Source organism: Schistocerca americana, chromosome 8 (assembly GCF_021461395.2).
Source record: "Schistocerca americana isolate TAMUIC-IGC-003095 chromosome 8, iqSchAmer2.1, whole genome shotgun sequence".
Lineage (NCBI taxonomy): Eukaryota > Metazoa > Arthropoda > Insecta > Orthoptera > Acrididae > Schistocerca > Schistocerca americana.
Genome location: NC_060126.1, coordinates 136,927,936 through 136,952,328, shown reverse-complemented (window position 1 = coordinate 136,952,328; position 24,393 = coordinate 136,927,936). Strand labels below are relative to the sequence as shown.

At 41.9% G+C, this 24,393-nt stretch overlaps 1 protein-coding gene and 1 pseudogene across 1 annotated transcript in view; both read left to right on the top strand.

Annotated features, from left to right (window-relative positions):
* The window catches only part of LOC124545627 (pollen-specific leucine-rich repeat extensin-like protein 4), a 31,897-nt gene extending 12,205 nt beyond the window's left edge, over positions 1 to 19,692 (top strand). The window contains exons 2-3 of the mRNA XM_047124574.1: positions 11,628 to 11,867; positions 19,589 to 19,692. Coding sequence (XP_046980530.1) covers positions 11,628 to 11,867; positions 19,589 to 19,692 — 344 coding nt within the window. The remainder of the gene's footprint in view (positions 1 to 11,627; positions 11,868 to 19,588) is intronic.
* Positions 12,825 to 12,942, top strand: LOC124546303 (annotated as a pseudogene).
* Positions 19,693 to 24,393: the final 4,701 nt, after the last annotated feature.

The following is a 24,393-nucleotide window of genomic DNA, read 5'->3' as shown; positions in this document are numbered from 1 at the left end:
CTCATACAGTTTAGGGTTCTCCAGACTGTGTATGGTAGGTCTCCACCAGGCACCAGTTCTTCTTTTACATCTTTATGGGGGTTTCTCAGGTCAATTTCCCACCTTTTCAAACGATTCTCTGCAGCCGACCCTTCCAGGGCTTGGGTACGTGACAGGAAACTCTTCCTCGAACAAAGCCATCGGTCAGCAGGCTGGTTTCCATATAAAGGATGACACATGTCCTTTTCTTGCTTCGTTTTTTTGGCTTCGGCAGCGATGTCATGTCATATGTTGGGTAGTGCGATCCCCATGATTAAGTACATCTTGTGCACTGGGGTTGGCCTCAAGCATCCGGTAACAATCTGCGCCATTTCATTCACCGCGACATCAACTCTTCTCACGTGTGTTGATGCAGACCATACTGGAGTGGCGTATTCCACGGCTGACACACTGAGTGCAAGGGCTGAAGTTCTCAGGACTTCTGGGTTTGCACCCCAGGTTCCGCCGGTTAATTTCCTGATGATGTTGTTTCTAGTTGAGACTTTTTCCCTTGTGGCATTACAATGATGTTTATAGGTCAGTGTGTGATCCAAAGTGACACCAAGATATTTGGGCATTTTACAATGCTCGAGACGTTCACCTCTCCATATTACATTTCATTCACAATTTGCCTCCCTGTTCTTTAAATGGAATCCACAGACCTGCGTCTTGGAAGGGTTTGGCCTTAGGTTGTTTGCCTCATAATCCTGGGAGAGAGCTTCCAAGGTACTGGTTAATTTCTCCTCTACATCCATAAAATTGTTACCTTGGGCTGCAACTGCAGTTTCATCGGCATACATAAATTGGCGCGTGATATTTGGCACAAGTTGGTCATTTGTATATATATTATACAGAGCTGGGGCGATTTCTCCACCTGCTCTTCTTGCCCTGGAGACAGACGAAAAATCTCCTGTTCTGCAGGAAAGTACGTATCAGTGATGTTAAATGGTAATCTTTTGTCACATTATATACTTTCCTAAGGAGCCTCCGATGGTTTACAGTATCATATGGAGCTGAAAGGTCTATGAATGCCACTCCCGTGATCTCTTTCCTCTCAAACCCATCCTCGATATGTTGGGTCAGGTTCAGGACTTGACCACAGCATGATTTGCCTGGTCGGAAACCTGCCTGCTGTGGGATGATCTGTTGTTCCAGGATGCTTTCTATGCAACTTAGCGTCAGGCGTTCCAAGATCTTAAAACAGTGACATAAAAGAGACACAGGTTGGAAGTTTTTTGGATCATCAGAGCCCTTTCCTGGTTTCAGATGTGCAACCACCCGGGCTTTCCTCCACATCTTTGGAATATGGAGCCTTTCTACACATGCATTTATCAGATCTAGCAGCCACTGTAGGGTATTACTGCCAAAGTTTTTAATTTGCTTGACTCTAAGTTCATCGATACCAGGAGCTCTGTTAATCTTCAAGCTGGAAATGACTGCAGTGAGTTCTGACATTGTAAATGGTGCCTTGAGGTGATGATTTTCCTCTGCCGGATCACGTGCTAATGGTTCCTGGTACTTTCTGCCATGGGTTTTGCCATTCATAAGGAGTGTTGTGGCAACTTGGTCTGCCGTGACGTTAGTTAATTTATCATTTGACTTTGTGGCGTCACCGTTAAGGTTCTTTAACAGTTTCCAAGCCCGCCTACTGTTCACTTTCATGTCCAGGTTCTCCATGAGGTCACACCATTTGGCTTTGCAGTTCTCAGCTATGACTGACATGAGTTCATAGCCTGCTAGAAGTGTCTCATTACCAAATGGGTCGTTATCGAAGAGCTTCTGGTATCTTTCCAGTAGTGGCTTTGCGTTCTCAGACAGTCCTGTTATATACTGTGTTCTGCATCCTCGCGGTATTGTTTTCCTAGACACCTTCTGAACTTGACAAAAGAGTTGTACATCTCAGGTTGTGGGGAGATTTTTGTTATTTCTGCATCATTGAGCTCTCTAAATTTCTTCCAGTTGGCCTTTTTAAAATTGAACCTTCTTTTGAAAGGAACTTCTTCAGGCTTAACAACTGCATTGACCGTGCAAATTATGGGCTGATGCTGCGTATGGGGAATTGGCTCCCCAATCAGTTTTCCACATTGGCCAGCAAGTTTCTTGCTAACAAAGATGTTATCGGGATTGTACCCTTTCTTCCATCTGCCACTATTAAAGGAGCTTGGCAGTTTTGGGTAATGTATGAGCAGTAGATCATGTACCTCAGCCCAGGTCTCTAGTTCCATTCCGCTGCTGTTAGTTTCTTTATAGCCCCACGTAGTGCTCTGACAGTTGAAATCGCCCAATATAAAATTAAAGTCTTGGTAACTGAAATTGCCAGGCTCAGTGAAGACAAGATCTGATTCTGGGGGTTTGTACACAGATGTAACGTTATACTGCTGAGTTCGAACGGTTAATATCTCGATGTCTTGCCTGTCAGTCAATGATGCAGAAGTGACTCTAATTCCTGGTCTGGCAAAGATGACACTACCGTATTGTTAATGTGGTCTCTCCAAGATCATATTCATTCCATCTATTTTGGGTGTGGGTCTTGTACTGCCCCAATGAGTTTCTTGAATCAGGAGGAAGTCACATTAATATTCTTTGCACAAGTGAGATAATAAAACTTCTTTGTCTCTCGATATTTCTTCAATGTTTATCCACATCATCACAAGTGGCCTTAGAAAAGACCGTTTGGGTAGGGTCAGTAAGGACCACTAAAGGAATTGTGCAATAAGATTAATCCATGTACACATGTCACTGTGTTTGTTATCCAACACTTTTTAATAAGTAATACAATTTGCTATCAATTTTCATGAATGGGTCATTGTCTCTGGTTATTTCTGTTTCTTTTAATACACAAGTGTTTTGTAAATGCCTCACAGAGGTTCTCTTCTTGTTGCGTTGTCTTGCAATAATGTCCATACATGGAATGTCACCATCAAGTGTGGCACTTTTCACTGATTCAGCAGACACTTCACGCCTCAACACATCAGGAAGTCTCTGAAATAAAGCATTGTCCTGATTACTACATTTTTAGTGAGAGCACAGTTACAGATTAACAGAAATGTCTATCACACAGTTGATGCCTGTGGGTAAACTTATTGCTAATTTCTACTGGTCAGAATCAGATGATATGAATTTCTGATGGCACATAGCCATGAAATATAAATTTATCAAGATAGAAATTAATATTTACCTGGAACAACATTATACATGTGATTTTGTGTCAGTGATACAGAATAATAACCGCTAATAGCTAAGTGTTTAAGTAAAAAGCTATGCACTTTTGGCTATCAATGTAGCTAATTGGATTCAATCTACATAACCAAATTGTGCAGGTCTCTAGTAACAGATCTAATTGACAAACAAATAAGCCAGGCAGTTATCATATAATAATGTTAGTCAGTTCTAGCAGTGTATGTGTATAAGATTGGCAAGACAAGATTTACACAAAGAAAATATTGATTATATCTATGACTAAAAAAAGCAGAAAGTAATGTACATTCATCTATATATAAAGTGTATGTACACTGTAAGTTCATTTTGGCCGAGACCCAACTTTTCATAAAGTGTTTGCTTTCTGAGATTGGCTTGTACACAAACAGACACAGTGAGCAGCATTATTAGCTACTTCTTTCATAAGACTTTGAATTTGATACAAATTGGTAAGTTGTAGTAATGTTACAAATATTGTGTATCAAAATTATTTAGCTGCAGCATTTATTCTTCATAATATTGGTACAAATAACTTGACAATGATATGAGTGGTATACCAATTCTCATTTTAAATTAACAAGAACAGACGGTCTCTTGCTTCACCTGCTATATAATACATTAATTCAGGATCTGACTTTCGGATTGGGTCCTATATGTTTTCAAAGCACAAGTCATGATTGACACTAAAGTAGAAATCATTTCTTATTTTCTTCATAAACTTAGTCAAATCACAAAATGATAGAACTAATATAGCAGTAAAGTGGCAAAGTGAGTTAGTATTAACAAACTTTAAGAATTGTGAAGTCTTGCTTTTTGGCAGCCACAACAAAAGTCTTGGTTATGACATGGTATATTCACCAAAAAATCTTAGTTTTTGTTATGCAATCACATCTTTATGTTGATAAGTTAACATAGTATGCATAAATGATTTGGCTTGTATTTGACACATTTGTTTCATAATATTACAACTACATGATAATTAATTTCTAGTTGGTAAAACATGCTTTTCACATATATAGTGAGTATAGTGAATAGTGAACAACAGGTGCAGCAGTGATACAGGCTATTTTGAAATGTCTCCAGTGATACAAATTTATTTGTAGTGATATAAAAGAAATGCAGCATGAATTTAGAGTGCTTGCAGTTTAAAATACCCTCACCTGGAAATGACATCACATAGGTAACTGACATTTTCCTTCACACACATTTCAACTTTTTACGAAAGTTAGACATCACCTCTGGCAGAACTGGTGCTGGAATTCGATTAACTTCCTCCTAAATTTGATCCTTCACTTTCTGGATGGTGTGTGGTAGGTCACACTGGAAGATCTGAGATTTAAAATGACCCAAATGGAGGAAATCACATGCTGAAAGGTCAGGGGATCTTGGAGGCTAGGAATTTCAGGCCACCTCTGCTGTTGACTCTTCACATCTTCAGAGCAGTAAGTTAAGTGCTGCATTTAACTTTTCCTGTGGTTTACTTGTAGCAAATTTCTTAAATTTCATGTTTGTTTTTGTATTTAAGAGGTTTAATATCACTTTTTGTAAGTGTAAATTCATTCAGTTTGTAGTGTGGTAGATGCCCATTTGTTTTGTTTTAAAGACAGGCATCTGTTTATTTAGTAAAATAGTCAGATCTTGTGCTGCCACCTGTTCACACCTCCTGAGTGGCAAGTGATATATACAGGGTGGAGAAAAATTGTATCACGAAATTTTAACAGTGGATAGTTGATGCCAGTAGGAACAAAATTTACTAATGTTGCATAGGTAGACAACACACCATTTTTAAGCTATAGGAACTTGGCACCACATGCTCTGATTGACTGCGAGATTGCCCTGTTGCTGGATGCTCTGGACAACGCATGACTGCGAATGCTTTGCTTGCCAGAGATCGATATGTATCCAAGGTGGCTCGCACGTTTGGTGGTAGCACGCCAGCCTCCCTCCCTAGGGGCCTGGGGGTGAACTCGCTGGGGTCCCGACAGATCCATTGTAGTTTCATGATAAGAATACCAGGAACAAACCTGTCAACAACTGTTGTTCGCATACAGAAAGTCTTTTACAAATCGTGTTGGCCCTGAAAAGGTCTGGTGGTGTGAGGTCTGTTGATCACGGGGGCCATGTCCCTCGAGCACCTCTGCCAATTACCTGACCGTCAAAGAGTTTATTTAGATACCTGCACACAGCACGACTGTTAAGTGCGGGCGCTGGGCGCCCCATTATGCTGCAACCACATGCATAGCTGTATGTCCAGGAGAACATCTTCCTGCAGGCCGGGTAGAGTTCCTTGCAAAAAGTGAAGGTAATTTGCTCCAGTAAGTCAAGGAGGTAGATGGACCAGTCCAGTCAGATGGTCACCCACAATGCCTACCCAAATGTTAAGCAAAAATTGTTCATGGTGTCCATGAACATACGTGATGTGGGTATTTCCCCTTACCCAGCAAGGAATGTTTCAAGTGTTGTTAAGGCCATGCTGATGGAAGGTGCACTCTTCCATAAACAGCACAATGGGATCTTGCGAAACACATCACAGAAACCACCGGCAAACCCCTATCCTGTGTTTATAGTCCGCCACAGGATTTAGGTCTTGGGCAGGGTGGAAACTAAATGGATGCTGGCAGTCATCCCTCACAACTTTCCAGACTAGCCGATGAGTGACCCCCCCCCCCCCCCCATGTCGCGTCCAACCACTCAAGTACTTCTCATAGGTGCTTCCTCGAAGTGCTTGAGAACAGTTTCTTCAACTGCAGCATCCCGTCGTGTTCCAGGTCTTCCATTATCACTATGATATCCTGCTAATGAGCCTGTTTCGCCAAGTCACCAGTGAATTGCTGTAAACGTTTGCGGATGTGGGTGGTGTCTTGTTGGGTACCGTTCCTCGCACAACCATCGAGCTACATGTGCATTACCATTGGCTAGTCCATAAACAAAAACTGCATCTTGTTGTTTTTCAAATGAACACTGTGCCGCCTTGCTTACTGTATAGCTAAATCACAGGTAACATGTGTGTGCTCCGAAGAGAAGCTTATATGTGAATGCCTCTGATGCAAGGTGGAGACAAACAGCAAGACCTATTCAACATGTGTGTGTATCTTGTTGGGCAGTGGTGGGTTGAGGGACGTTTGTATGTGTGAACCAACAATCACAGTGTTGCTCGTCATGGTCATGGTCATGGTCAATTGGAGCATGTGGTGCCAAGTTTTTGTAGTTTAAAAATGGTGCATTGTCAACCTACACAACGTTAGTAATTTTGGTTCATACTAGCATCAGCTATCCAGTGTTAACATTTCATGACAAAATTTTTCTCCACCCTGTATAGCTTTTCCTGTGCTTTACTGGTACTATATTTCTTAAATTTTGTGCATGTTTTTTTTCTGTTAAGAGGTCTAATCTCACGTTTTTAATTGTAAGGGTAAATTAAGGCACTCTGTAGCATAGTCTTCTTTTCTTGTGAACAGTCAGCTACATAGCTCATTAAAGCATCAGTGTCCATTGGTGAGACATCAGGAGGGTAGCAAGTCACATATCTAGATTTCTGTCTGCTTTTATATTTTACTTCTTCAGACAGTCTTGCTAGCATGAGTAGGATGTGTGCATGCTGTGTCAGATGCAGGAGGAGCTACCCGCAATTCATGAACAGTTGAATGCATTTTTGGTTAAGGTGAGCTGCCTTCAGGCCATTGCCTATGGGTGTAGTAGTGGCAGAGAATTGGGTGTGTTACATGAGATACCACTGGTGTTGCTTTGTTTCGCCCACAGGTGCCACTTCATTTCACCCACATACTCTGTTGCTGAGGCACCTCCTAGTGTACCCAACACGGTGAATCCATCGTCACAGTAGCAGTGGCAATACAGTCACTTCACTCAAGATATAGGGCCAATGTGGAGGCTGACTATTTGACTTTGCCTATTTGTCCTGTGAGTAAACAGATGGATGTTCCCTCAGCAGGCACACGTGGGTAGAGGATTGCTAGTTACTGAAAGCTCCTACATTAGGTGCATTATGGGGAGCCCCTTAGAAAGATAATGTTCAGGACTGGCAAGAAATTCATTGTGCACCTGGTATGTCTGCTGGGGGTGTAGTATCAATAGCCACGATGCCACTGTGTAGGTGCAAGTACTTAAGTTGGCACTATGACCGACACCAACAATAGCACCCTCTAGTAGGTGCTGTCTGAGATCTACGAACTCCGCTGCAGATTCTTCCCATTTCATCAAGAGCAGTACTGAGACATTTTTCACCTTTTCCTGCTCCTATTCACTTCCTACATTCAGCCTACCGTTCAGTTTACAGGAGCAGACCCATGCACTGCCTTCCATACGGGATACAAAAGCTGGCGATGAACAGGGATTAAAAATTTTTTTCCTCTCTATCATTTCCTTTTTGGCTCGTTACTGCTTTATTTTATTTTATTTATTTATTTTTTTTTTTTTTTTTGTGATATCCCAGTGTGACCATGTGAGTGTATGACAGCTTCCCACAGTTGCTATAAGACTTTCATTTGTGTAAACCATGGCTTCACCACAGGAACAGGCTTCACTGTCTGATATTGTACGTTTTCAGGCTCAGCAAATGACGCAACTGCTTGCTGCCATAAATTGAGTGGTCATGCCATTTCGTGCCTTCAATCCTGACATTGAACGCTGGCCAGAATACATCGCCCAGCTCGAGGCACACTTCACAGCTTACAACATACCACGTACAGGGTGGCTTACTTTTTTCATTGCCAACACAGGTGTTGTGTTATACCATGTGCTCGTCAAGTTGTTTCCCACCACCCGCCCAGAAATTAAAACTTACGACGAAGTGATTGACGCTTTGAACTCCCACTTCCATGACAGTGTAAATGTGGTAGCTGCACACTACAAATTCTTCCACCTCCGGCGTGGCCCTACTCAGTCCAATAAAGCTTGGTTCGCAGACCTTCAGGGACTAACATCTGATTGTGGCTTTAATTGCTCATGTGGATGCTCATATGCAGATATAATGATTAGAGATGCTATTGCGCAGAATGTGGCAGCTCACCTCATTGGCGAACAAATCCTCAGATTTAAAAACCCATCTTTGCAGGAAGTCGTGGACTTGCTAGACAGACAAGATACATTAGACACGGTTACTTTCACATTTGATGTAAGCCCAGGTGTGTGTACTGTTAGCGCGGCACAACACGTGCCCTCCTGCTCGCGCGCACATAAACAGGTTTCACGCCTGGCACCTACTCAGAAACTGAAATCATGTCCGAACTGCTTTCGTGCCCACTCACGGGACAGTTGCCATCCCGTCAAGCACAGCGTTATTTTTGTAATAAGAAAGGACATGTGCAAGCTGTGTGTAGTAAGAGAAACACTAATTCGCAACTTGCCTCCCATTTGCATGACTCGAGTGGGCGTCACCGCAATGGCAACCTCCATAGTCATGATTCACATCAGCCTATGGACGTTAATGCCATTTATTCAAAGCCTTCTGCTTCACGTGTTTCAACAGCTCATCTTGTGAATCAAGTTTTGCCAGACATTTCCTCTCGCATTCAGCGCGATGCGAGGAAACTTTTTATGACTTTGAACAAGTGTGGACATTCTGTTCGCATGCAGCTGGACACTGGTGCATCAGTTTCTTTACTGAAGAACTCAACGTATGACTTGCTTGGTTCGTCCCCGCTTCATCTTTCACATTCCACACTGACTGCATTTACTGGACAGGAAATCTCAGTGCTCGGCGTGTGTAGCTTGCAAGCCACGTATGGTGCAATGACCCGTACAGTGTCTTTCCATGTGCTCCGCTCTAGTGATGCTATGAACATTTTTGGCATGGACGCATTTGAACTTTTTGGCCTTGCAATTCAGGACAATGTACTTTGCATCAACCATGCAGACAATGTTGCCACACTATGCGATGATTTTGCTGAACTCTTTTCTGATGGCCTTGGTTGAGCCACAGACTTCACAGTGTGTGTTGTAGTTAAAGACAATGCCATGCCTATTTTCCGGCACACATGCCCAGTACCGCATGCACTGCACGGTGCTGTAGCTCCTGGACTTAAACATTGGCAAGATAGTGGTGTCATTGAACCTGTTTCGCTTCACCATCGGCTTCACCTACAGTGTGTGTGAACAAACCAAACTGTTGTCTCTGTATTTGTGCTGACTTTAAGTCTACAGTAAATCCCCAGACAGTGGTAGCTACGTTTCCCTTACTGCGTCCTGAAGACATTTTTGATAAGCTTGGTGTGGGAAAATTCTTTTCCACGATTGACTTGCAGGACGCATACTTTCAGATTCCACTCGACGCACAGCTGCAGCGCTATTTTGTGATCAACACCCACCTTGGCTTGTTAAAGTTTTGCAGCCTTCCGTTTGGTTGTGCTTCGGCTCCTGCTATTTTTCAGTCTTACTTGCAGCAGTTGTGTGCCACTGTCCCTGGTTGTTCCAATTGTCTGGACAATACAGTTGTATCAAGTCGCACCCATGACGAACATTTGCAGCATTTGTGTGCCTTATTTATTGTGCTTTCACAGGCAGGACTAAAGTGTAACAGAGACAAGTGCAAGTTTTTTCAAACTGAGATTCAGTATATAGGACATATGATTAACAGACAGGGTATCCACCCCTCGCCGTCACGTCTCAGTGCAATTAGAGACTTGCCAGCGCCCAGGAACTTGAAAGAACTTCAGTCTGTGTTGGGAAAACTTACATATTATATTCGGTTTATACCAAATACAGCGCAGACTGCAGTGCCTTTGCATCACCTTCAGCATAAGAACGTTCCTTTTGTTTGGTCTTTAGAATGTGATGTTGCTTTCCACAAGCTCAAGTCTGCTTTGTTGAGTGATTGCTGTTTGATTCCTTTTGATCCCTCCAAACCACTTGTTTTGGCTGTCGATGCATCTTCTCCCGGCATCAGGGCGGTTCTCTTGCACCGCATTAATTCTGTCGATCGCCTGATCGCTTTTGCATCTAAGTTGCTCAATTCAGCCCAGCAAAACTATTCTCAAATTGAGAAAGAAGCTTTAGCAATTGTATAAGGAGTAATTAAGTTTAATTATTTTTTGTATGGTTCCAAGTTCTATTTGGTAACTGACCATAAGCCTTTGACATCGTCGTTTCACCCTGTACTGCACAAAAGTTGCAACGTTGGTCTTTGTTTTTGTCTAACTAGAATTACGAAATCTTGTTTTGGCCTATGGCCCACCATGGCAATGCTGATGCTTTGTCTCATCTACCTATCGGTCCTGATGAAGTTTTTGATTCTTCCGAACTGTCTTGCACGTTTATTGATTCGCAAGATAAGGACTTAGCTGATTGTTTTCAGGTGGATTTTCGTCGCATAGCCTCCACAACAGCCACCAATGTTTCTTTGCAGATTCTTTTGCAGTATATTCATACTCAATGGCCTCAATCTGCTATGCAGATTCATGATCCACTTGTATGGCGTTACTTTGCACAATCTCACAACTTGTCTGTACACCGTGGTGTTCTCTTGTTATGAACCAACAATGATCAGTCTAGTGTGGTACCTCATCCGTTGCAATAGGAAATCTTCTGTTTACTGCATGCTGGTCATTGGGGTATATTGCAGGCGAAGCAATTAGTGCGTCATCACTACACTTGGTTCAACATTGATAAACAAATTGAGAATTTACTTGCTAACTGTTGCTCTTGCGCGGAGCATCAATCTGTTCCCCGCCAGTGCTTCTTTGTGTGGCCGATTCCTACTGCGCCTTGGCAGTGCATTCATATTGATTTTGCGGGTCCACTCTGGGACACCTGCTGGTTGATAGTTATTGATGCATACAAAAACTTTCCTTTTGTTTTACCTATGTCTTCTACTACATCCGCCAGTACTATTCAGGCTTTGACATCTATTTTTTGCGTTGAGGGCCTTCCTGAAGTTATTGTCTCTGACAATGGCCCCCAATTCGTGTCCTCAGAGTTTGAAGTGTTCTGTGCTGCTAATGGCATTCGCCATCTCACCTCAGCCCCATTCTATCCCCAGTTGAACGGCGATCCTGAAAGCTTTGTGCATATGTTTAAGTCACAGATGAGCAAGTTCAGTCCACACACTCTCACCAGTGCGTGCTCTGGACTTTCCTTGCTTCATATCGCTCTCAGCTGTGCAGCACCTGTTCCCCAGTGGAACTGCTACCATGGCCACACTCATCGGTCACTCCTGTAGCTATTCCACCCACTGCCGCATGCTCCCACTGCTTCGCCTCGTTCTGGCACGGCACTGCATGCTTTGGTGTTGTATCGCATTTTCTCTTGCAGGCAGCGCTGGGAGCAGGGGCGCATTCTTCGCCACCATGGCCGTGCCTTATTTGTCATTTCTGGTCCCTCTGGCACTGTCACGCAACACCGGAACCAGATCCGTTTGTGCCATCCTTGGTTTTCTGCCACTGGTTGTTTTCTGGCAGAATTGGAGGCTTCACAGCTTCTGTCGCCTCAGCCCACGACTCCACCAACTGCACCTCTGCCGCTCGCGCCTCCACCGCAGGTGCACCTGCTGTCGACACCGATGCCAGTCCAGTCACCTGCACCAGACGGGCACCTCTCACCGCCGCCACGGCCCCACCTCTGGCCATCATTGCCACCACCGCCGTCGCCATCCATGGAGATTGTTGTTCCGCCTCCTCATCCGAGCATACCCAGTGGCAGTGCACGGCCTGGGCAGGTTTTCCACGGGACGTTTTCCTCTCCCCCTCACGAGCAATTCAGGGTTGCGGCTGGACAGTGCCACAGCTGTTCTGCTGTCCGCCCCCACAGCTGCGCTGCCCCTGGGTCCCTCCACCTGCCGTTGGAACCCATACTCAATGACGGTGCATCGTTTCAGGGGGGAGGGATGTGGTATCGATAGCCACAATGCCACGGTGTAGGTGCAAGTACTTAAGTTGACACTATGACCAACACCAACGATAGTGCCCTCTAGCAGGCGCTGTCTGAGATCTATGAGCTCTGCTGCAGATTCTGCCCATTTCATCAAGAGCAGAAGACCTCAGATGGTGTTGGCTTGCTATTGAGACTATGTACTACTTGTGACGGGTCTAAGGTGTCGCTCCTCAGTGCCAAGTTATGTATTCAGTTAATATTGTGATATAGTAAAACCATTTCTAAGAGCAGTACCGAGACTTTTTTTACCTTTTCCTGCTCCTACTCACTTCCTACTTTCGGCCTACCCTTCAGTTTACAGGAGCAGACCCACGCGCCACCTTCCAGGCGCGATACAAACAGGTGCCTCATCTGATACATAGAGGTGGCCCTGCCTAATTGGCCCTGCCTGCGTTATTGAGCATGCAGGATACAGTTGTCTGTAAGTTGTGGCACCAATGACACCTGTCATATGAGTTCTGAGGCCATCCTCAATTCATACAGGCAGCTGACTAAGGCTGTGGAAGCTGCTGGCCTCATGATAGGGTGCAATGAGACCTTGCAATCTGTAGCACTGTTCCCAGAACTGATCAGGGTCCTTTCATGGATCTCAACCAGGGGCTCTGTTGACTGTGTAAAAGTTGGGCTTCAGACTTCTAGACCAGCATAATCAGATGGGAATTTGTAGGACTGCCCTTGTACTTGTGGAGTGCACATGGTATTTTTGTAGGCTAGGGGGTAGACTGGCCAACGGCCTTGCCGCAGTGGTAACACTGGTTCCCGTCGGATCACCGAAGTTAAGCACTGTCAAGCTGAGATAGCACTTGGATGGGTGACCATCCGATCTGCTGAGTGCTGTTGGCACACTGGATGCACTCTGCCCTTGTGAGGCAAACTGAGGAGCTACTTGAATGAAAAGTAGCGGTAGCTGCCTCATAAACTGACATATGGCTGGGAGAGTGGTGTACTGGTCACATGCTCCTCCATATCCGCATCCAGTGACCTCTGTGGGCTGAGGGTGAAACGGCAGCCAGTTGTACTGTTGGGCTTTCCAAGGCCTTTTTGGATAGAGTTTAGTTTAGTTTTAGTTTTAGGTGGTAGCTTGAGGCACTTGGATCAACTCTCGCCAGTTGATTCACAGAAAGGCAAGTCAGACTACAATTGGAGTAAAGACACTTCGACTGCCAACATTTTATCAGTAAGTTATCAAAGTATTCATAACAAAGTACCTGAACTGACCACCTCCTGAGAAAGCTTTCATGCTCATATTATTCCTGGGGACTGAGAGCTGGCTGAAACCTAAGATATTTAGCAAATTGTGGAACATACATCAGAAAGGCAAATTAAACACCATAGGAGGGGGATTGTTGGTTGCCGTTGACATGAATATTGTTTGTATTGAGTTTGAAGTTGAGTGTGACAGTGATGTTATCTTGTCACATATAACCGATCTCAGTGAAACCAAATTAATTGTTGGATGTTTTTACCCAGTTACCTGTTTCCACTGTGACAGTTCTAAAATCGTTCAAAAGAAGTGTATGGTTGTTGTTGTTGTTGCTGTCTTCAGTCCTGAGACTGGTTTGATGCAGCTCTCCATGCTACTCTATCCTGTGCAAGCTTCTTCGTCTCCCAGTACCTACTGCAACCTACATCCTTCTGAATCTGCTTAGTGTATTCATCTCTTGGTCTTCCTCTATGATATTTACCCTCCACATTGCCCTCCAATGCTAAATTTGTGATCCCTTGATGCCTCAGAAAATGTCCTACCAACCGATCCCTTCTTCTAGTCAAGTTGTGCCACAAACTTCTCTTCTCCCCAATCCTATTCAATACCTCCTCATTAGTTACGTGATCTACCCACCTTATCTTCAGCATTCTTCTGTAGCACCACATTTCAAAAGCTTCTATTCTCTTCTTGTCCAAACTAGTTATCGTCCATGTTTCACTTCTATACATGGCTACACTCCATACAAATACTTTCAGAAACGACTTCCTGACACTTAAATCTATACTCGATGTTAACAAATTTCTCTTCTTCAGAAATGCTTTCCTTGCCATTGCCAGTCTACATTTTATATCCTCTCTACTTTGACCATCATCAGTTATTTTGCTCCCCAAATAGCAAAACTCCTTTACTACTTTAAGTGTCTCATTTCCTAATCTAATTCCCTCAGCATCACCCGACTTAATTCGACTACATTCCATTATCCTCGTTTTGCTTTTGTTGATGTTCATCTTATACCCTCCATTCAAGACACTGTCCATTCCGTTCAGCTGTTCTTTCAAGTCCTTTGCTGTCTCTGACAGATTTACAATGTCATTGGCGAACCTCAAAGTTTTTATTTCTTCTCCATGGATTTTAATACCTACTCCGAATTTTTCTTTTGATTCCTTCCTTGCTTGCTCAATGTACAGATTGAATAACATCGGGGAGAGGCTAAAACCCTGTCTCACTCCCTTCCCAACCACTGCTTCCCTTTCATGTCCCTCGACTCTTATAACTGCCATCTGGTTTCTGTACAAATTGTAAATAGCTTTTTTGCTCCCGGTATTTTACCCCTGCCACCTTCAGAATTTGAAAGAGAGTATTCCAGTCAACATTGTCAAAAGCTTTCTCTAAGTCTACATATGCTAGAAACGTAGGTTTGCCTTTCCTTAATCTAGCTTCTAAGGTTAGTCGTAGGGTCAGTATTGCCTCACGTGTTCCGATATTTCTATGGAATCCAAACTGATCTTCCCCGAGGTCCGCTTCTACTAGTTTTTCCATTCGTCTGTACAGAATTCGTGTTAGTATTATGCAGCCGTGACTTATTAAACTGATAGTTCAGTAATTTTCACATCTGTCTACACCTGCTTTCTTTGGGATGGGAATTATTATATTCTTCTTGAAGTCTGAGGGTATTTCGCCTGTCTCATACATCTTGCACACCAGATGGTAGAGTTTTGTCAGGACTGGCTCTCCCAAGGCTGTCAGTAGTTCTAATGGAATGTTGTCTACTCCTGGGGCCTTGTTTTGACTCAGGTCTTTCAGTGCTCTGTCAAACTCTTCACGCAGTATCATATCTCCCATTTCATCTTCATCTACATCCTCTTCCATTTCCATAATATTGTCCTCAAGTACATCGCCCTTGTATAGACCCTCTATATACTCCTTCCACCTTTCTGCTTTCCCTTCTTTGCTTAGAACTGGGTTTCCATCTGAGCTCTTGATATTCATACAAGTGTTTCTCTTTTCTCCAAAGGTCTCTTTAATTTTCCGGTAGATAGTATCTATCTTACCCCTAGTGAGACAAGCCTCAACATCCTTACATTTGTCCTCTAGCCATCCCTGCTTAGCCATTTTGCACTTCCTGTTGATCTCATTTTTGAGACATTTGTATTCCTTTTTGCCTGCTTCATTTACTGCGTTTTTATATTTTCTCCTTTTATCAATTAAATTCAATATTTCTTCTGTTACCCAAGGATTTCTACTAGCCCTCGTCTTTTTACCTACTTGATCCTCTGCTGCCTTCACTACTTCATCGCTCAAAGCTACCCATTCTTCTTCTACTCTATTTCTTTCCCCCATTCCTGTCAATTGTTCCCTTATGCTCTCCCTGAAACTCTGTACAGCCTCTGGTTCTTTCAGTTTATCCAGGTCCCATCTCCTTAAATTCCCACCTTTTTGTAGCTTATTCAGTTTTAATCTACAGTTCATAACCAACAGATTGTGGTCAGAGTCCACATCTGCCCCTGGAAATGTCTTACAATTTCAAACCTGGTTCCTAAATCTCTGTCTTACCATTATATAATCTATCTGTAACCTGTCAGTATCTCCAGGCTTCTTCCATGTATACAACCTTCTTTCATGATTCTTGAACCAAGTGTTAGCTATGATTATGTTGTGCTCTGTGCAAAATTCTACCAGGCGGCTTCCTCTTTCATTTCTTAGCCCCAATCCATATTCACCTACTACGTTTCCTTCTCTCCCTTTTCCTACACTCGAATTCCAGTCCCCCATGATTATTAAATGTTCATCTCCCTTCACTATCTGAATAATTTCTTTTATTTCATCATACATTTCTTCAATTTCTTCGTCATCTGCAGAGCTAGTCGGCATATAAACTTGTTCTACTGTCGTAGGCGTGGGCTTCGTATCTATCTTGGCCACAATAATGCGTTCACTATGCTGTTTGTAGTAGCTTACCCACATTCCTATTTTCCTATTCATTATTAAACCTACTCCTGCATTACCCCTATTTGATTTTGTATTTATAATCCTGTATTCACCTGACCAAAAGTCTTGTTCCTCCTGCCACCGAACTTCACTAATTCCCACTATATCTAACTTTAACCTATCCATTTCCCTTTTTAAGTTTTCTAACCTACCTGCCCGATTAAGGGATCTGACATTCCACGCTCCGATCCGTAGAATGCCAGTTTTCTTTCTCATGGTCAGTGGAGCATAAATACCTAGATTGTGTGATACTAGATGGAGGTGACTTTAACCTTTTAAGTGTAGACTGGGATGTCTTAGATTCATTGTGAGGGACACGGAGAGATGATCTTGCAAAGTACTTTTGAACATATTTTCTGAAAACTGTCTTGAGAAGCTAGTTCAGCTGCCCACATGCTATGGAAAAGTCTTAGACCCCACAGCAAAAATAGGGCAGACCTTATTGACAGTGTCAGTATAGAAAAGAGGATTAGTAATTATGATGTGAGTTTGGCTACTATTTTACGAAAGTTATAAACCAGTCAAAAAACCTAGGAGTACTTCTGCTAAAAAGAGCAAATGAGCAGTTGTTAGCATGTCACTTAAGACAGCAAACGGGCATCATAGTGGTTCAAATAGCTCTGAGCACTATGGGACTTAACTGCTGAGGTCATCAGTCCCCTAGAACTTACGACTAATTAAACCTAACTAACCTAAGGATATCACACACATCCATGCCCAAGGCAGGATTCGAACCTGCAACCGTAGCAGTCGCGTGGTTCCAGACTGTTGCACCTAGAACCACTCGGCCACTCCGGCCAGCTCCAGTGTTAGTGTTCTTTGTGTATTGTAGTTAGTGTTTGTGTTACATATGGAAATGGAAGTTTCACAGTCAACAAGTGTGTTTTGTGTAGTGTACCAAAGTGTTACAATAGGTACTACATTTTTATAATATTCTTTAATTGAAATAATGACAAAAATAGTTATATTACAATGAAATCCAGACCTTTAGCTGCTTACGAGTATTGATAAATATCAACAGGGACAGTTGAAAATGTGTGCCCTGACTGGGACCTGAACCCGGGATCTCCTGCTTACATGGCAGACATTCTATCTGACTGAGCCACTAAGGACACAGAGATTGTGCGACTGCAGAGACTTATCTCTGGCATGCTCCCCGTGAGACCCACACTCCCAGCTTCTGTCCACACACTACATTTTTTGAGCCCCTGCGCACTATACTCATTACTCGTGGCAGTCATTATACTGATTCCCGTAAGAGTTTGAGCAATGTGAGTGCATCCACACTGAAGAAGATCATTGGCCGGTAAGCCTTATCTACATGTCTTTCGGACATGTCCAAAAGAACAGATACCATCTTCATATATAAATAATGCTTACCAGCCAATGATCTTCTTCAGTGCTGATGCACTCACATTGCTCGAACTCTTACAGGAATCAATAGATTGACTGCTGCGAGTAATGAGTATAGTGGGCAGGGGCACTACAAATGTAGTGTGTGGACAGAAAGCTGGGAGTGTCAGTCACACGAGGAGTGTGCCAGAGATAAGTCCCTGCAGTTGCACTATCCTCTGTGTCCTCTGTGGCTCAGTCAGATAGAGCATCTGCTATGTAAGCAGGAGATCCCAGGTTCCAGTCCCTGTCGGGGCACACATTTTCAACTGTCCCTATTGATGTTTAACAATGCCTGTAAGCAGCTAAAGGTCTGAAATTCATTGTAATTTCATTCTTTGAGATCTGCAAGAACAGATACCATCTTCATATATAAAAATAGTAATAGGTCACGTTTTTATGCAGTGCAATTACTATTATTTAATACTCTAGTTTTATTTTAATTTCCTTGTGGTAGTTAGTTGTTTACATAATATGATATCAGGTATAATATTAGATATAGACTTTCTTTTACTTAGGCCCCGAGTGGAATTTACAGCTGTGATTCATATTATATAAATTTAAGGTTTATGGGGGAGAAAAAAGGAAAGGGAAGGAACTATTGGAGTCAGCTGCATCAGGACATTATGCAAAATTAGCCACGATGAGTGAAAATGGGTTCTGGATTGAGATCTTGGCCTGAGATCACCTGCTTACTAGGCAGCAGCTTGGACTGTTGCACCATCTGAACTCAGGGTTTATCACAATTATTCAGGTTATCCCGGTCAACCCATACTCCCATCTAGTGCCACTCATCTGCAGTCCACTTTCATGTCGTCCACACTCGCTTCTTTGAGGTTCATACAGGAGGTCTAGCTTAATTGTGCATCTGCACTGTAGGTGGTGGATTCACTGCACATTGAGCTGAATCAGTTATATTAATGCATGGTATCTGTTCTTCTGGATGTGTCTGCAAAAACAGACACCACATAGAATCCATAGCTTTGATACATATTACACAAATTGAAGATGGAAGGGGAGAGGAGAAAGGAAAAGAAAGGGAAGAAATTCATGATGTCAGCTGCATTGAGACGTTTATGTGGAGTCAGCGGCCACAAGTGAAAATGTGTGCCAGACCAGGATTTAACCCAGGATCTTTGCTTACTATGTACTTGGCTTAACAACTGTGCTACCCAGACACAGTGTTTATCGCAATTGCGTGGACTATCTCAGCACACCTCTCCGCCCATGTTCCTACTTAGTGCCACCTGTCTGCAGTTCTGGTGGGAATTGGCGAAATACTATGAGTAACGAGAATAACAGGCTGGGGCACCATATTAGTAGTGTATGGATAAGTTGAGAATTTGGGTCTGATGGGAATTGTGCAAGGGTAGCCGGCATAGTTGCTATGACCACAGTGTCTAGATGGCTCAGTGGTCAGAGCATCTGCCTTGTAAGCAAGAGACTCAGGTTCAAATCCCAGTGTGGCACAAATTTTCACTCATTCCTGCTGATTCCTAGTGCAGCTGACATCAATAGTTCCTTTCTTTACTTTCCTTTCTCCCCCCTGCACCCCCAGTTTACATAAACATGATGTCTACAGGACAGTCTGTCACTTTCTTAGTCAGAAACAAGAACTTGGTGAAACATGAGAAAGTTAAATGTTTGAATTGTGTTTTGAAGCAGAAGAAGCATGAAAAAATTATGGCTGGTTAGGAAAGGAAAGTAACGAAGTTCTTTGTGTTATGCTAGAGGGCAATGGAAACTGCATTTCAGTTATGATACTAACTTACCAGATCGCGTCATGCCCACTGGTGTTACAGAAGTGCATATGAATGATATTTCACAGTAAAAGTAATTTTTTGGGGTGTCTAATGAGACACAAGATTTAGATTCTGGCTTTTCTGTGAATGTGTCATTCAGATGCATCACAAGTGAGTGAAATTGGTAACAACAGTGATAATATTAATGCACTGTGTGTTGTGCCAAATAATTCCTGTGAAGAAGATGAAAACATGAACAATTAGACCTATGAGCCAAATGATGACACAAATAATGGAAATTCAGAAGAAAATGATATTTTGGGTGTAGGAAACAGGAAACATCCCATTAAAAATAGAAAATGCACACTGGCAATAGCAACTGGAAAAATGAAGAGAGTAATATAATTAGAGGAAGGGTCTATGCTTGCAAAATCAAAAGTGGGTTGCAAACCAAGACAGGAAGGCTTGTAAAGTGAAAGTTATCTATTTGTAATTGCAAACAAAGTGCGAGAACTACAGAAATTAAAAGTAGAAAATTTACAGAAGAAGACAGACAAAACATTTATGACAGTTTGTGGCGTAATATGATTACTATTGGAGAAAAGTATATGTTGCAAGCCTTCTAGGCATTGTTCCTGCTAAAGATAAACTAAATAAATAAACAGTTGAATGAAGTATCATGCAGCACAGATACTTTCATTGGTTGAAAAAAAGTGGAGCCCATGTGAGAGTGTGCAAGACTATGTTCAGCCTTGGTAGTTGTTGTATATAGAACTGGGCAAAATCCTAAAGTATTGATGAGCAGACTGCTAACAAAGAAGAGACAAGAAAAAAAGTTCAAGACTGAAAGATGAGTGGTGTTGCTTGTAAGCTTTTATTATTTACCAGAGATCGCTATTGCAGGTCTTCTTCTACCAAACTGTATTGGAACCTATATGGACTTCTAAACAATTTTTATACAATGAATATTTATAAGATAGTAAAAAAAAAAGAAATACTGTGGCATTATCCATAAGATTGTTTCATGAAGAATTCACTAATAATGATTTGTCTCTTCATCCCCAAAAAGGATCAATGTGATCTTTGTGTTATCTTCAGGGCAGGCAATGTTTCAGAAGATAAATATAATGAACGTAATACCAAAAAATGAGGCTCAGACAGAGAAACATGAAGACAAGGAAACGGAAAAACGCCTTCACCATGAACCTACAATGTACATTATTTTTCCCCATGTTGACAGTTCCTGTCATACATTACAAGAAAAAGTTGGCCATGCATAATTTCACTCAACTCAATTTCAACACAAAAGATGGTTACTGCTCTTTGTGCCACAAAGCAGAAGGTGGTGTCAGTGCTAATGAATGTGCTTCAATATTATACCACTCTATTGATGAAGAAATACAGCTGTTCATACCAGAAGAGAAATGTTATTCTCTCCAATGTACTCTTTCATCTGTCAAATTAGAAGAACAATATCACAACCCAAAAGTATTTAGCGTCAGGGCACACTCAGATGGAGTGTGTAGTATGCATTTGACAACTGAATGTAAACTAAAGAATGTAGAGATTTACTCTCAGCAGTGTACCTTTCTTCTTGCAAGGTGACATGAATAAAAACCAACATATATAGTGCAAAATATTAGCAACATAATTTTTTAAGGACTTCTCAAAATCAAAATACTATTCTTCAATTTGTCCAGGTTTCCAAACAGGTGATCACACAGTCAGAAATCTCTGTGCATTTCAGTATTAAACTGACAGGACAATTCACTATAAGCCGAGATTTCCAGATAAGTGGAAGGCTCTTTTGAAGACATAATGAAGAACTCAAGAGAATGGTACTATAAGGGAACTATACAAAGAAACCAGACATATGACAAAAAGTAAATATAATCATCTCCAGCAGCTAAAACATATGATTCCTGCAGATTTTCATTTGTTGTACGACACTTTGCCATACGGGGATAATTAGTTTTGGAATGTTAATGGCAGAACAACCAATTGTATCAGCAGAAATGTTGATTGGTTCTGGTTATCCTTTATTTAAAATCATTTTTGCCTTTAGTGATGAATGAGTTCATGTTATCAGAAACTCCTATTTCTTAATTTTTCTTCATTTTATTATTCAATACCTTCCGTGTTTTAAAAAATATGTAACTGTTTTACAGAATGTATTTTCTTTGTTTATAATTAAATATAACTTGATTTTGACATTTTTGTTATTGCAGCATATTTATATTTTTTATTATCTCCCAAACAAAATGTTGTTTGCCTTTCCTGTAAAAACTTGTGTACTACACTTACGAGCTTTTGACAGTAAGCCACCAATATTCTCAGCTTGAATATATTAAATTTTCTTAAGACTGAAAAGCTTATGTCCATGAATCAGCATCATTTTACAAAGCATTACGTCTGCAAAACTCAGCTTGCCCTTTCTTAAATGATGTGCTGCAAACTTTGGATGAAGGGCAACAGGCAGGTTTCGTATTTCTAGATTTCTGGAAAGTGTTTGTCACAGTGCCCCATTGCACATTGTTAATAAGGTTTGAACTTATAGACTAGATTCCTATACACTTGATTGTCTCAAAGACTTCTCAAGTAATAGAACCCAGTATATTATCTTAGACAGCGAGTGTTCATCAGAGATGAGGTTATCATCACGAGTGGCCCAGGGAAGTGTGACAGGACTGCTATTATATTCTGTATACATAAATGATGTGGCAGACAGGGTGGGTAAGAATCTGCCACTGTCTGCTGGTGATGCTGTGGTGTGTGGGTGTTGTTGTTGTGGTCTTCAGTCCTGAGACTTGTTTGATGCAGCTCTCCATGCTACTCTTTCCTGTGCAAGCTTCTTCATCTCCCAGTGCCTACTGCAACCTACATCCTTCTGAATCTGCTTAGTGTATTCATCTCTTGGTCTCCCTCTACGATTTTTACCCTCCACACTGCCCTCCAATGCTAAATTTGTGATCCCTTGATGCCTCAAAACATGTCCTACCAACCGATCCCGTCTTCTAGTCAAGTTGTGCCACAAACTTCTCTTCTCCCCAATCCTATTCAATACCTCCTCATTAGCTACATGATCTACCCACCTTATCTTCAGCGTTCTTCTGTAGCACCACATTTCGAAAGCTTATATTCTCTTTTTGCCCACACTAGTTATCATCCACGTTTCACTTCCATACATGGCTACACTCCATACAAATACTTTAAGAAACGACTTCCTGACATTTAAATCTATACTCGATGTTAACAAATTTCTCTTCTTCAGAAACGATTTCCTTGCCATTGCCAGTCTACATTTTATATCCTCTCTACTTTGACCATCATCAGTTATTTTGCTCCCCAAATAGCAAAACTCCTTTACTACTTGAAGTGTCTCATTTCCTAATCTAATACCCTCAGCATCACCCGACTTAATTCGACTACATTCCATTATCCTTGTTTTCCTTTGTTGATGTTCATCTTATATCCTCCTTTCAAGACACTATTCATTCCGTTCAGCTGCTCTTCCAAGTCCTTTGCTGTCTCTGACAGAATTACTATGTCATCGGCGAACCTCAAAGTTTTTATTTCGTCTCCATGGATTTTAATACCGACTCCGAATTTTTCTTTTGTTTCCTTTACTGCTTGCTCAATATAAAGATTGAATAACATCAGGGAGAGGCTACAACCCTATCTCACTCCCTTCCCAACCGCTGCTTCCCTTTCATGTCCCTCGACTCTTATAACTGCCATCTGGTTTCTGTACAAATTGTAAATAGCCTATCGCTCCCTGTGTTTTACCCCTGCCACCTTTAGAATTTGAAAGAGAGTATTCCAGTCAACATTGTCAAAAGCTTCCTCTAAGTCTACAAACGCTAGAAATGTAGGTTTGCCTTTCCTTAATCTTTCTTCTAAGATAAGTCATAAGGTCAGTATTGTCTCACGGGGGAATCCAAACAGATCTTCCCCAAGGTTGGCTTCTACTAGTTTTCCATTCGTCTGTAAAGAATTCGCGTTAGTATTTTGCAGCCGTGACTTATTAAGCTGATTGTTCAGTAATTTTCACATCTGTCTACACCTGCTTTCTTTGGGATGGGAATTATTATATTCTTCTTGAAGTCTGAGGGTATTTCGCCTGTCTCATACATCTTGCTCACCAGATGGTAGAGTTTTGTCAGGACTGGCTCTCCCAAGGCTGTCAGTAGTTCTAATGGAGTGTTGTCTACTCCCGGGGCCTTGTTTCTACTCAGGTCTTTCAGCGCTCTGTCAAACTCCTCACGCAGTATTGTATCTCCCATTTCGTCTTCATCTACATTCTCTTCCATTTCCATAATATTGTCCTCAAGTACATTGCCCTTGTATAGACCCTCTATATACTCCTTCCACCTTTCTGCTTTCCCTTCTTTGCTTAGAACTGGGTTTCCATCTGAGCTCTTGATATTCATACAAGTGGTTCTCTTTTCTCCAAAGGTCTCTTTAATTTTCCTGTATGCAGTATCTATCTTACCCCTAGTGAGATAAGCCTCTACATCCTTACATTTGTCCTCTAGCCATCCCTGCTTAGCCATTTTGCACTTCCTGTTGATCTCATTTTTGAGACATTTGTATTCCTTTTTGCCTGCTTCATTTACTGCTTTTTTATATTTTCTCTTTTCATCAATTAAATTCAATATTTCTTCTGTTCCCCAAGGATTTCTACTAGCCCTCGTCTTTTTACCTACTTGATCCTCTGCTGCCTTCACTACTTCCTCCCTCAGAGCTACCCATTCTTCTTCTACTGTATTTCTTTCCCCCATTTGTGACAATTGTTTCCTCATGCTCTCCCTGAAACTCTGTACAACCTCTGGTTTAATCAGTTTGTCCAGATCCCATCTCCTTAAATTCCCACCTTTTTGCAGTTTCTTCAGTTTTAATCTACTGCTCATAACCAATTGATTGTGATCAGAGTCCACATCTGCCCCTGGAAATGTCTTACAATTT